Here is a 14988-nt window from a genome sequence, read left to right on the forward strand (position 1 = left end):
CACAAGCACTAGAAGTACATCAAACATTCATTGAAACAGCATGTTTATATATTAATATTTTAATATTAATAAGATTTAATACCCATTCATGCAGACAGACTGTTCATTTTATAAAGTGCAGTATAAAAATAAATTCTCAAGGTATATACTCTAATTCTGTACAGAGAGAGAATAAAACAGACCCATGAACAAAACTGCAAAACTTAGCCATAGAAAACAAAGCACCTCAATTACCCTCTGGAAAAATTATTACCATTTTTCTACTTCGGATACAGATTAACAAAGGCAACTTGTTTGTAACAAGTTTTGACATTTGTAACGAATTGCCAATGTCTTTTACTTAAGGCTTAGTATTCTTTTACCACATCTGCTTGGATTTTGTTTATAGAAGAACTAACATTAACAAAAAGATCCCTATGACCAAGATGCCAGACAATATGCATATTAACTAATTTCTTTACTTTTAAACCATATATGCTTAACTATAGGCACAACATCAATGTCTTAGTTCTGTCAGCACTGCTTCTAAAACCAATTCTACAGATAAACAGGATAAAAGCATGGAGGGCAATTTAGACTATGCATCTTAGAGGTAAATAATAGCCACAAATTTTACAGAATCTACTATTCCAATGTATCTGGGCAAAGAGATGTATACCAATAAAACGTTTAGTACAGGGAGGCAAACATTGAATTGGTACTCACATTATTTAAATAAGAGCTCTTTAAGATTCGTTACAAAAAAAATTAAACACTAGGAAAACAAGAACCATGGCATTTTAACTTTTTATATCATCATCATCATCATCATTCATTGTCATTTGAAACTGGCTTCTTATTTGAGGGAGAAAAAATAGACTGGGTAAAGTATACTTTAGAACAGTGTTCTAGAAATTATAAGCTTCCACGCTTTGCTAAAGAAAAAACTGTTTCCTGACATGTTACATTGATTTATAAAACCTTTTGTGATTCAGCCTAGTTCCTTTACAAATATGTTTCAATTTCAGCTGCCAAAGCCTCGCAGTTTTGATTTTTCTGCATAAAGATTACTTCCAATAAGGAAAAGAACATCCATTTTAATATATACTTCTCATATCTAAATTTGACCAGCATTTTCCTACAAGAACACATAAACAGAAAAGTATATCTTGTGCCTTCTTCATATCTTTAAACTTTTTTCCCTATGTGCCTGTAGAAAAAAACCCCACCAATGTGTAAATAAATCTAGCTGGTCAAGAGCAGCGTAGAAACCAGTTTCATGTCTGTTTAGATAGCTTTAATACCATACTGGGTTTGTATATTTAGAACTCTTAATTGAAGCACAGTCACATGACTAGACCGCTTCACTTTTTGGCAATAAGAGAAGCAAGTCACCAATTTAGAAAAACTAAAATACATTTTGGCACTGGCAATAACATGATCAATCTACAGAGAACATAATATTTACAGTAAGCACCAACTCTCTGGTCTTACTTGGCACTAGGCAAGAGCCTCCATTTTAGTTCCAACAATTTAAAAAGTGCTATGAGCTGCAACCTTATGAGCAGCAGTGAGTACAAAGTTCCAGCCTGTTATAATTCCAGCCTTGCATGCGAAGAATGGGCCCAAAGGACCTGCAACTTTAGTTAAGTGTGTAATTCAGAGACAAAACCTATGTTCTGAAAGATGACCCGCTGGTAGAGAGGATCTAAAGTTACATCCTTTCCTATACAGTATATTTTATCCTAGAGGTGAGACTGCTGGCCTTAGTAAATGAAGCCTAGATCAAAACAGCACTGAGGTTCCACTGACAAAATAACACAGTGAATGAGGAGAAACTACCATTTACAAATGGAATATTGTGCTTGTAAAATGTCCTATATTTGGTTTGCAGAGAACATTTCAAAACTTCTCTGTTCCAAAAATAAAGATATCTAAACAAGTTACCTCTTTTCTTATCGGGTAAACCTTTACAGCTATCATGTCTGTGTTTTTACCCCAACCTCTTTTCATGAGGCAGGTACCAACCAACAGTGCTATTAGTGGTATGCAAAATTATGTGCCTTCTCAGTTGGTCCCATCGTATGCAAATTCAAGTATGGGGGAAAAATTGGCTCATGGATTATTTGATGCTTTCTTTATAAAAGAAAAAAAAATGAGCATGTGCTTTCAACAGAACATCAATAGCTAATTGTTTCTGCAAGAATCAATTTCAAAGTGTAACACTCCCTGTAGTATACAAAGCTGCATTTTTGTAAATAATGCTGAACTTTATAGATGGCAACAGATTTAAGAACTGGCTATCTCTTAGATTAGTTTATGGCAGATAAAACTTCTAGTCAACTATCCTTGTATCATATAGATCACATTTCTTCCTTCCTCTGCAGAGTTAGCATTATATTACTGCTCTTCTTAATTTGTACATCATTTTTGCCCCCTTCAGCCTGAGAAAGAATCTAGTGCTTTGCACCTAAACCTGCTTATTTGGAAGCAAGTCCCACAAATGTTATCGCCACTTCCTTCCAAGTAATTGTGCTTAGGACCTTGTTATCAAGTAGCTTTTCTTTAGCTGTGTTCATTTGTGGCATCTGAGTTGCTTTGGGTCAGTTACCACAAGAACAAACATCCTGTTTGCTCAAAATATTTCCGTTTTTGCCAGTGTGCCACAGAATCTCACTTTCTTACAACTCTCTTCTACTTAAGATTTGCTTTGGTTCCAAAGTAAAGTAACATCCATCCACAACCATATGTTGTAGAAGCATGAGAGAATTAATATTCCCTTTGTAAACAGCAAGGTGACATTTTGGAAGCTTTATCTGCTATCCTAATAGCAGGAATAGAGCTGTGTTTTGAAGCTTCGCAAAGAATCATCACGCTGCTTCTCATCGATCTCTTCACTCATTAATGGATCATGTGGTGAACAGTCACTGGAGAAGGGCAGATGGGAGACATCATACTTGAAGTCATCCTCTGACGCCAGCAGGAGCTCGTTCCAGGTAGAGATATCAAGCTTTCCTGCTGTGCCACCGTATTCTTCAGGGAGAATTCGCGGTGGAAGGTTGTGATGAAGAGACCGCAAGTCTGACCCATGAAGAAAAAACTGAGAAGAGAAGAACCATTTCAACACCTTTATAATTCAAATTAAACATATAGTATTTTAGGAAAAAAAGGATACAATTTCCCTTTTAAGCTTAGACAACGGTTCACAGTATTTCTCTCTAATATAAGTCTGATTGACAGCAGCATTTAAGATTGGACTGATAATTCTTGAGAATCACAGGATAAAACTGAAAGTCTCACAATCTTTATTAACTTTTAAAGATAATTTTTCTTTAAACTGTTTTAAGCTGTTGGATAAGGTTCATTTGGACAAACCATTGAACTCCATGAATAAGCCAAGATGACTACTGTTTGGATGAAAAGGAAATCAGTTCATATTTGTACTACTCTAGAGCAGAGGTCTTCAAACTTGGCAGCTTTAAGACTTGTGGACTTCATCTCCCAGAGTTCTCCAGCCAGCTGCTGGCTGGAGAATTCTGGGAGTTGAAGTCCACAAGTCTTAAAGCTGCCAAGTTTGAAGACCTCTGCTCTAGAGAAAGCAAGCTCTATAGAAGACCATTTCCAAAAATTGATGCAGCTTAATATTCACATGTATTATCTCCCTTTTAGAATGTCTATACCTCCTGAATTCTTGCTTAATATACAACGGTGTGTGGATTATCTAATGGAGTATTTTTAATCTTTGCCTTTGTTTTTTGTTAACTGCCTTGAGGCCTTTAGAAAGGTATGGTGCACAAACGTGTAATAAATATATGACTACACAGCAGTTATAAATAGAAAAAGAAATGAGACTTCTGTTTCATCAATTATTACATAAGCTTCAACTTACATAAGTTGTTGTCTAATACAAATAGCAGTAATAAATAAACTTAACTCAGTTTCTAATAGGAATATACTGCTTTTGGTGCCTAATTGCTTTCACAGGAACAGTTATTAGGTTCCACTTCGCTATACACTATAAAGGATATTTACAGAAATGTATTAAAAGGGAAGAAATAATAGATCTTTTCTGACTTTGCCGTAGAGAATTATATTGGGTTTATTTACAAACTCCAAGTAAAGGAATAGCCAAATTTAGCTGTAGATGGATTTAATTTGATTAGCTGCAGTTAAGGTTAAAGTTAAGACCTGAATAGAACAAATGAGACTTTTTTTTCCAGATGATGTTTAAATATGTGTTTCACTAATTCAAAATAAACATTTTGAATTTTTATTAAATTCACTTTGCACATAGACAGCAGCTTTCCAAAAGCAACTACCTTGCTGGGTCAGACTCACCTCTTTAAGTCCAATTTTCTCTTCCCTACAGATGTGGAAAGCCCATAAGCCATGCATATATCCTAGACTAGCCCTCCCTAATATCCCTATAGACACTATATATTTCATACAGCTTTACTGAGTACTTACCCGATTTGCTATTTTTTCCTTTAGAAACGGTTTGAGAATAGCAAAAATGCCTTTGAATATGCGAGGTTCGTTTATGATATTGACAGCTTTTATTCTAATTGGAAAGCCATCCTAAAAGAAAGAAATGCAATAACATGTATAAAGATTAGTGTTTAGAAATAACTATATTGGTTTTCAAAACAAACTCATTCAGTCTTAATTTGTTTATGTAAAAATATTTTAACCACTATGCTCCATACACATTTCCACTATAAATTCTGAGTGGGATAGAAACTGTTTGTTTCAAAGAGAAATTCTTGGCAGAATGTGTGTTTCTTAAGAATAACAAAAGATTTTAGCACAAAGCTTTCCTGTACAAATAAGGTATTCCTCCTTTCTTAGTGAAGTCACCACAGGAGGGGCATTTCTTATGTCAACATAAATAGTTCCAAATTTATGATGCCGTAACATTTTATGGATCATAGTTCATCTAAAACATGAAATACTACCCTAGGTTGGCAGAAGTGGGGCACAAACTTTATTTGAAAGCATCTGTCTGATTCTATAAACTGTTGTTCAAGGACAAGGCTTTTAGGATTAATATGTTAAAATACTATTCAGTAGCTGACTACATTAATGAGCACCAATTAACACATCACAAAACTTGTAAAGAATACAATGTATCACTAAAGAAAATGCCCAATAGCATGCATGCATAAAAGACATAATTTTGCATTCCAATTATTTTCATGTAGAGTGCATATATGAAAAGCATATATAGCAGAGATCTTCATACTTGGCAGATTTAAGACTTGTGGACTTCAACTCCCAGAATTCTCCAACTAGCTATCCTATGTTGGCTGGAGAATTCTGGGAGTTGAAGTCCACAAGTCTTAAACCTGCCAAGTTTGAAGACCTCTGCTATATAGGTAAGCCCTTGCTTACTAACTACCTCACTTAATGACCAAAGTTAAGACACTATTAAAAAAACATTTAATGTTTAAACACATTGCTCTGTGACCAATTCCTGCATTTATGACAATGGCAATATCCCACAGTCACATAATCACCATTTGTGTGCTTCACAATTGGCTTCTAACAGAGTTATGGGAGAATGTGGAAGTAAGATTGCAAATTGCTGTCAACGTGATGTCTCGCTTAATGACCACAGTGATTTACTTAACAGCCAAACGGGAGGTGAGGATGGAAGTCTGTCGCAGTGATCATTTTCCACTTAATAACCACATTGCTTAGCAATAGAATTGCCGGTCTCAATTATGGTTGCTAAGTGAGGATTGCCTCTAGTTTAGCAACCGCAATTTAAGTTTTGAACTAGAAGCACAGATTGTCTCTTACAATAAAAATGAATTGTATCTACACTATTTATTGGTAAATTGGAAGCTTCATGTGCCTAAGACTTGACTGAGGATATTGTTTTGAGTGGAACCAATAGGAAAAAAACAGTTCTGGGTATGAACTTTTCCCAGACACTGTTCTATATTCAATCCACACTCATAACTGCAAGGATATTAACACAACACTAGGGCCATCCATGCTCTCTCTAACTGGCTCCAAGATGGGTTGCTTTCCATTTTGTGGAGGACTTTTTCTCACAAACACAACATCCAGCCTTGAAGCCAACTTCAGAGGGAAGTTAGCGATTGGAAAAGCTTCAACTGCTGCAGAACAATTCTCTCCCATCCGGCCATGGGCTCTGTGCCTCCAAAGCCATTTCTTGTTTGCCTGCTCTCACTTGGTCAGGGGAGGGGGATTAGGAATAGCAATAGCAGATGTGTGAAAAGTATGCTAATCTGGTCTTGATCCTAAAGCCAACTGCAAGCCAGGGCATGATTGCTGCAGCAGGCAATATCAGGCATAGAATTGAAGAGGGCATGGGGATTGGGAAGCTACTGCCAAAGGAAAGGTGGGGAGAGAAAGGTAAGAGACTGGTTTGTGTCCTGCGCACCACTTCGCTTCTTGCTCTCCAGGAGGCACTCTTGGTTTGATCATTGTGCCCCCTGAAGTACTTCTCATTGGGAAAATCCTTGGCTTTTCCTGAGGTCCTGCTCCCACCTTCTACCTACAATTGAGGGGGTGAGCTTTTCATCTATTCTTATGAGAAAAGGGCTTGGCAGGTGAATGCATAAGGACGGAAGTGTCCTGGGTTCAGCACTTCCGGTTTGCTCAGCCATTTCCTTAATAAACAACCCTTATATCTCCAAAGGTGACAGAAAATGGAGTGGGAAAGAACTGAGTTTGCATTTGGCACAGTTAGTCTGAATCTTGCTGTATCCCAGAAGTCTTCAAACTTGGCAGCTTTAAGACTTGTGGACTTCAACTCTCCAGCCAGCTTTCTGGGAGTTGAAGTCCACAAGTCTTAGAGCTGCCAAGTTTGAAGACCTCTGCTCTATCCTAAAAAACAGAAACCAAAGCAATGAAATAAAGCCGACCAGCACACAAAGATCTGTGCAGGCATGCACCCACAACCACAAGAACAGTAGCCGAGCATTCATTGCATCAAATTGTTAAGCAAATGCATCTCTTCCTTTATATGGGTAGTTCTCGACTTACAGCGGTTCATTTAGTGACAGTTTGAAGTTACAACGGCATTGAAAAAAGTGACTTCTGACCATCTTTCACACTTATGACCGCTGCAGCATCCCCACGGTCAGGTTCTTTACATTCGGATGCTTGACAACTGACTCACATTTATGACAGTTGCAGTGGTCTCCGAGTCAGGCAATCCTCTTTTGCAACCCTTCTGACAAGCCAAGTCAATGGGGAAATCAGACTCACTTAACAATTGTGATACTAATTTTAGAACTGCAGTGATTCACTTAACAACTGTGGTGAGAAAAGTTGTAAAATGGGGCAAAACTCACTTAACAAATTTCTCACTTAGCAACATAAATTTTGGGCTCAACTGTGGTCGTACAATGAGGACACCTGTACTGGAAACTGCTGCTGTTGCTACCTGAGAGCAGCAATTGTCTCAAGGATGTAAGGAAAGCACATCATCAGAGGTGTGGGGAAGGGCCTGCTAATACCTAATTCTTAATAATCAATTACCTTGGCTTTTGAAAAACTTATAAAGGAGAGTGGCATAATATTCACTATACACTCATCAATCTTTTAACTGCAACTCTGCCCAGGAACCATGTAAATCTTACTCTTGAAAGTCAGCAGAAGCTAGAATGCAGAAAAACAACCCTCCATATTCATAGGCGAATAGGCACTTGCTGCAACAAGTGAAGCAATGCGTTACCAAACTTTTTCTTCCCTGTATCAAAGCCAGTAGCAGAATACTAATTTTGATTTATGCCTGCCACATTATGTAAGCCAAAAACTAATAAGTTATATTTTTTTCATACTAACAACATTCTTATCTATATTAAATTGCCCATACTCTGTTTTGTCATTGCCTCCTATCTACTATTTGGACCTAGGTACTTCCTAAGGGTTTAAAATATTTTTTAAAAGACAAAAATATAGACAACCCCCAGATAAAATACATTACTTATGCTTCACTCTTTAGTTGAAATTTATTTATTATATCACCATACTTGAGGCTAGTCAGTTTTTCTTACAATACTTAAAATGTTAGACATCTACACACTGATTTATAAAAACGGGAACCAGTCTTAGAAGGAGTGCAATTATAGCTTACACTTTAGATTAAAAGGTCCCAGGAAGAAACAAAACTGTTCATCAGCAGTTTATTTAAAATATTTTCCATTATGGGATGAGTTAATTTGGCCTCAAGCTTAAAGGTTTTTTTTTTTTTCTTTTTGTCAACACCAAGCAAACAGTCACACAAAGCACTAGAAGTTTTCTACCCACCTAAAACACTCAGAGCTGTCATATCTACCTTTGGATGAAAATATATAGACAGCAGTGGTCGGTTGCTATCGGTTCGCCCCGGATCGGACAAACTGGTAGCGGTGCTGGCGGGAGGTTCTGCCCACCCACCCAGATATCTTTGCACATGCGCAGAAGTGTTGCGAGCGCGAGCCCACGAACGAACCGGTAGTGACAGGATTTGAAACCTACTACTGATAGACAGACAGAAATGTTAGGCAACAGAGGATATTGGTAGTTAATGGTGTTCTTAGACTGCTGGGTACAGTGGATATACTATGCCAAGGCTGTCAAACTCCCGGCCCGTGGGCCGGATGCGTCATGTGCTAAGCACGCCCATGCCTGGTTTAGCAAAGGGGGAAAAAAGTCCTGATATGTCACATGACACTGCCGTGACAACGTGAGTTTCACAGCCCTGTGCTATGTGAATCCAGGCACAGCTGGAGGAGAAATCTGCAGTGGAGAACCTGATAACAGCAAACAAGCCCCGAGAGATATGCAGAATGAATTGGTTCATGGAAAAAACTTCTGGATTTGGACAGGACAGAGCAGGTGTCAATGAGAACAGCTTGCCAAAGGACCTGAAATTCCAAGAAGCTCAAGAAAGACTTATTTTTCCCCTTTTCCATTCTTCTCTGTAGCCTAAAAGCAAGCCACAAAAGGGCAAGTAAAGAAAAGCCTATCAGAGCACAAGGAACACAACACAATAAGGTAATCACGAAACTTTAAAAGGCTCCATACAGAGATGTCTTTATAGTTTCTTAAACAATGGCAATTATATAAATAATCAGAAATTATTTATCTAAAAGCCCTGTAAAAAAAACATAGTAATTTATGGAAGAAAAGTGTGCCTGGAAAGCTTCTTTTTCCCAACATCGACCGTAAGATATTATTGGAATCACAAATATTAACTTCATAATATTTCCCTTGCAAAAAATGACCAAAGCATTTATATTTTGCATGATTCCCCCCCCCCGCCCAAAGGATCTGATTTGGAAAAGCAAAAAAGTTATATCTTCATTTGCACTACTGAGAATCAGAAAAATCAGTAATTTATTTGCTTATTTTTCCTCTAATGATTTAAATCTTACCTGGAGAATTCCAATCACTTTTTTCGCTATGAAGGGGCCAAAATGAGATGCCTTAGATAAACTGATTCCTTTGTAGTCTGCAAGAATTACAATTCCATTTACTTGGGTCTCCTCAGACTGAATGAGTTTTTCTAATGTCAAGTATATGGCACGAATGTTTTCAGTAATTGGGTAATTACTTGGTGTCCATTTGTCTATGATTAATAAGACAGAGACAGAAGTTAAAAGTTAAAAGAAAAACAAAGTAAATTACAAACGCGAATGTTTTCTTTGCCTTAACAATTATTAATAATCCTATAAAAATCTTTTTCTAAGCTCACATTACCTCTTACTTCAGAAAAAGCTATTTTAGAAACATAATTAAACACTCATATCGGACAAACTTTTTATGGTTGGACTCCTAAGATCAAACCAAATTAATACCTATAAGAAAATGAATACTGAGACTTACAATCCTATACAAAGATACAAAGATTATACAAATAATCTTCAAAACAATAAGCTTTTAGAATTATCTTAATTAAACACTAGTAAACAAAATTATGTTAATTGAAGGTAGTAATATGTACTGATATATTTATTCAACTGGTGTGGGGAAAATAGGAGAAGGGAATGGCACGTATAGTACCTTGACTGTACAAAATAAAGACAGAATATCAAATAAGCAAATAAACAATATAAAGATGGGTATAAATCAAATAAATAAGCAAGCAAACAAAAGATTCATCCATCTTAAAAAGTTAATCATACCTGGGCGGATACAGACAACATGGCGTCCTTCATTATCTAAATGAGAAAGCACAGTGACAAAGCCAGATTCCAAGACAGCCTTTACAGCAGATGGTTTCAGATTTGTAAAAACCTCAGGCCAACTTCTTCTACAGCAATGATAGTTCACGAGAAGCTGAAGTGCTCGATCATAATCAAATTTCCTTGCTCTAAGGAACCTAAGCAAGAAAGCGTCGTCTAGGCATGTCCCCAGATTAGGATAATCTTTGCACACCATGTCTCTGAGGGCTTGAACATCTCGAAGCCTCCACTCAGGTTTTTCCTGCAGCTCTTCACGTGCTTTGGCAATAAGCTCAGCAGACAAGGTGCACACATATGTTTTCTGAACTGGCAGGATTTCAATTCCTGACAGAGATCCCTCAGAGGGACTTCTAACGGTGCCATCACTATCTCCTGACATTGGTTAGAGAAATATCTGGGAGAAAAAGCATGACAAAATGCAGACAAAGAAAAATGACCAAGCTGATCACCAACTTTTACAAATAGAGTTTTGGACAGTAGTATACTATTATGCTGTGGATATGTTTAAATGTGCCAAATAGCAGTTAATTCCCATTTGCCAGTAATAATTTTTTTTTTTTTAATTTGATTTATATGCCGCCCTTCTCCGAAGACTCAGGGCGGCTTACAATGTGCTCAGCAATAGCCTTCATCCTTTTGTATATTTATACAAAGTCAGCTTATTGCCCCCACAAACTGGGTCCTCATTTCACCTACCTTAGAAAGGATGGAAGGCTGAGTCAACCTTGAGCCTTGGCGAGATTCGAACCCTGCAGTAATTGCAGGCAGCTGGTCTTAATAAGCTTAATAACAGGGTGCCTTAAGCCCCTGTACTACCAAGGCTCTTTAACAGTAAATTTAATTCTATACATTTATAGGAAAGAGTGGGATATACATGATCACACAATCATGGGGGAATTTATCTCCTAAATTCTCTACTGTTCAGAATATTTGGATTGGTACTTAATCTTTTTTTTTTTTTTTGAGATGGGAACTGATAATTTACCATCCCAAGCAACATTAAGGCTTACACTAAACAATTTCTAATTAAAGGAATTCTTGCAATTTATGACTCTACATCATTTCTATTGACAACCGTGTACATGAGTTTATTTTCAAGTGAGAATCCATAAGAGAGACTTGCTGTTAGCACATCACTTTGGCAACTCTGTTTTTAATTCTGTTGGTTAGATTACCTAGAGATTATTACTTTTTTGTTCTTGTTCCAGCCCTTCTTCTTAATTTCAAAAGGGATTTCTAAACTGTACTTTGGAGTTCAGCTGCTTATCTTACACAATCAAAAAGTTAATCTCTCACTTCTCCAACACTTTGACTTATATTATACACATTTGCAGACCACATAGGAAATTGGGAGGGTGGGGGTGGAACTGGGCAAATATTTCAGCAGCAGCTTCTGGAAATTTCAGCTGTCAGCGATCTTCCCTAACATTAACAGCCTGGGGTTTCTTAGAATATCCACACATTGCTAAGGTGATATTTGAAGGCTGCTGGCAGATTTGAAGAAAGGCAAATTGCACATAGCCTACCTTGTAGACACTTTGCTCTAAAATGGATGTGTCTGTCTCTCTCAAAAATTGCTTAGTCAGCGGAGGCTAAAAAACCTGATGTTTTATGTATGTATGTATGTATGATGTATGTGTGTGTGTGTGTGTGTGTGTGTGCGTGTGTGTATATATATATATATATATATATATATATATATATATATATATATATATATATATATATATATATATATTGTGTGTGTGTGTATAAAAATGTATACATTGTTGATGACAGATGCCTATCACGACCTCCAAAGCTGACCAAATCCAAACTGTGCTAGTTCATGTGATGTGAAAATATGTTTGTAATGTTTCTCCTCTCCAAAGGCATTTTAGAAGAGCCAGTTTAGTCTAATGGTTAAGGCACAGGCTAGAAAGCAGAAAGATTGAGAGATGAAGCTCTGCCTTAGCTGTGGAAGCCAGTTGGGTGACTTTGGGCTCTGAGTCACTCTTTCTCAGCCCAACCCAACTCACTGGTTTGTTGTTGTTGTTGTTGTGGGGAAAATAGGAGAAGGAAGGTGCGTTGGATATGTTCTCACCGCCTTGGGTTGTTGGTAAAAATGACGATACAAATGAATAAAATAAAATCTCCTAGCCAGCCACTGGACGAAGGGAGTCTCCTCGCATTTCCATAGTCCTAATATAATAGAAGAAAGCAACCACGCCTAACAGCCACCCCCCCACCCCAAATCATTCATACACTGCCAGAAACAGGTCAAAAAAAGGGGAGAAAAGCCCTCCCTTCAATTAGTTGATCTCTGACCAGTTGATTTCGGCATCCAGAACTATAAGCGCCATTGAACTCAATAGGATGCCTGCTAAATAACACCTCCCCAGGACGCGGCTGCAATAAATTCCATACTTCGACGGTCACCTACTTCCTAGGAAGCAGACGGGGGGCGACGAACCCCATCCCGCCGTCCCAGGCGCAACAGGAAGCAACCACACTTGAGCATCCACAACAAAACTAACAACCGCCGCGCAAACCCCGACGACACTCACCAAAACACCAACCCCACCACTAACCGGAAGAGGCTGTTTCCAGGAGAACCGGATCATAACCCGGAAATGCTAAATCAGCCTCATCAAGGCTCTTTCCGGTCGAGGAGAGAACGGGGAGGAGGGAGAGTGAGCATGCGTGGGATTTCCCGGGCGAAGCACCTCCCCCCCCGCCCCCAAGGATCGTAGTCTCTATAGCAGAGGTCTTCAAACTTGGCCGCTTTAAGACTTGTGGACTTCAACTCCCAGAATTCTCCAGCCAGCATAGCTAGCTGGAGAATTCTGGGAGTTGAAGTCCACAAGTCTTAAAGCGGCCAAGTTTGAAGACCTCTGCTCTATAGGTTTAAACCAGGGGTCTCCAACCTTGGCAACTTTAAGACTTGTGGACTTCAACTCCCAGAACTCCTCAGCCAGCAGCTGGCTGAGGAGTTTTGGGAGTTGAAGTTCACAAGTCTTAAAGTTGCCAAGGTTGGAGACCCCTGGTTTAAAGTGCCTGTGAAGATTCTCAGTCATCCAGGTCATGGCTGTCCCAAAGGTGATTTTGTAAGAGACAGCTGGACTGCCTCTGTTTTTTCTTTGAAGACGTTTTGCTTCTCATCCAAGAAATTAAGCAGAGCTGAAGAAGCTTCTTGGATGAGAAGCGAAATGTCTTCAAAGAAAAAACAGAAAGTCCAGTCACCTCTTGAAAAAAAAAGCACCTTCAGGATGTAGGTTTAAAGCTATAATTCTGGTTCCCGATGTCAACGCTTAGACGCCGTGACTAGGAGAGGTAGAATAAAGCAGAGACAGAAACCTCCGTTTTTATTGAAACCCCTTGAAACCAAACTTCTTGCTGCAGTTGCGAAAGTTTATGCAAAACAAAACAAAACAAAACAAAAAACCCAGGAAAGAATTGGACTGAAAAGCCAATTGAGTCCTTTCGTCAAAATACGAATTATAAGAGACGTATAAGAATTGGTGCTTGACCGAGGTTACGCATTTATACCTTTATGCGTTTATCAAAATCTGCCCGTATTCACGCAGCACAATGTGACTTGCAAACGGATTAATCACATTTTCTCCTAAGGTGTTGATTTTTTTATAGTTCAGTGTGTGTTAGATGCTTTAACAATGAATAAACGTGACATGCAATTACAGGTTATAGTGTATTGTTTTAATACTGATATAAGATCATTGAAAGATTGGCTTTGAGGTCTTGCTGACCCGCACAACTCTCAGAAAGTCATTTTTAATGGTTTGTCTTGATGGATTTAATGGTTTAGCTTGAAGGATTTTATATATTATCATGCAGTACCTCTCTATGTATGCACAAAGAAATTTCGGAGTTCATTTTTCAAAAACAGAAACTTATGAAAGAGGAATACTTATTTTTAATGCTACTACTACTACAACATGTAGTCCTTGAATTACAACCACAATTGAGCCCAAAGTTTCCATTGCTAAAGCAAGAGAGTTATTAAGCGAATTTTGCTGCATTTTATGATCTTTCTTGCCATAGTTGTTAAGTGAATCACTGCAGTTGTTAAATTAGTAACATGGTTGTTAAGTGAAGCTGGCTTCCCCAAAGACACTGCAACCATCATAAATATAAGTCAGTTGCCAAGCATCCAAATGTTGACCATGCTCAAGCTGAAGAAGCCTCTTGGATGTGAAGTGAAACGTTTTCAAAGAAAAACCAGAAAGTCCAGTTGCCTCTTGAAAATGCATCTTTTGGACAACCGTGACCTGGATGACTGAGAATCTCCCTAGACTGTATGGTAATTCAAATTACTCAGATTCCATCTCAAATATTATCTCCAGTTCCAGGTAATACAATTTAAAAAGGATTTAGAAAAACTGGAACTGAATGCTATGAAAAGAGATTGAATGAGATTGGTATGTTTATATTTGATAAAAAATGACAGACCGGAGCATCCGGAGCAAAGGGGGGTGATTAACAGGTGTCAGGACTTTGATTGCATGCTCATGCTCACACTCTTGGCTTTTTTGATTCCCTATGTGGATACCCTTACAGAGGAAAAATATGACACCACTCTTTAAATATCAGAAAGAATTCCCATAGAAGAACTCGTTCTTTCTTTCTTGCATGCAACAGGATAATGAAGGTAAGTGCAGAAAAGTAGATTTTTATTTATTTATTTGTCAAGCATATATAAGATAACAGATAAAAGTATAAACATGATTATGAATTCATGAAATGGATACGGATAAAAAGGGACATTAGGACAGGGACAGTAGGCACATTGGTGCGCTTATGCATG

The 14988-nt window shown here is 38.0% G+C and overlaps 1 protein-coding gene across 1 annotated transcript; it reads right to left on the reverse strand.

Moving 5' to 3' along the window:
• Nucleotides 1–43: 43 nt before the first annotated feature.
• On the reverse strand, nt 44–10572 carry TTPAL (alpha tocopherol transfer protein like). Its single transcript, XM_070940007.1, has 4 exons — nt 10125–10572; nt 9375–9568; nt 4447–4557; nt 44–3079 (listed from the first exon to the last, which is right to left on the reverse strand). Exons 1-4 carry the CDS (start codon nt 10561–10563, stop codon nt 2804–2806), a joined length of 1020 nt encoding a protein of 339 aa, XP_070796108.1. The 5' UTR covers nt 10564–10572; the 3' UTR covers nt 44–2803.
• Nucleotides 10573–14988: the final 4416 nt, after the last annotated feature.

Source organism: Pituophis catenifer, unplaced genomic scaffold (assembly GCF_029215685.1).
Source record: "Pituophis catenifer annectens isolate HBS135680 unplaced genomic scaffold, rPitCat1.0.hap2 SCAF_3, whole genome shotgun sequence".
NCBI classification, from domain to species: Eukaryota; Metazoa; Chordata; class Lepidosauria; order Squamata; family Colubridae; genus Pituophis; species Pituophis catenifer.

Bases quoted from the DNA above. Each gene is read 5' to 3' on its own strand.
- TTPAL (XM_070940007.1), bottom strand. From the start codon at position 10,563: ATGTCAGGAGATAGTGATGGCACCGTTAGAAGTCCCTCTGAGGGATCT. The intron at 9,569-10,124 runs GTATGATTAACT...TATTAATCATAG, and splicing joins TGTTGTCTGTATCCGCCCAG to ACAAATGGACACCAAGTAAT. The intron at 3,080-4,446 runs GTAAGTACTCAG...TTCTCTTCTCAG, and splicing joins AGGAAAAAATAGCAAATCGG to TTTTTTCTTCATGGGTCAGA.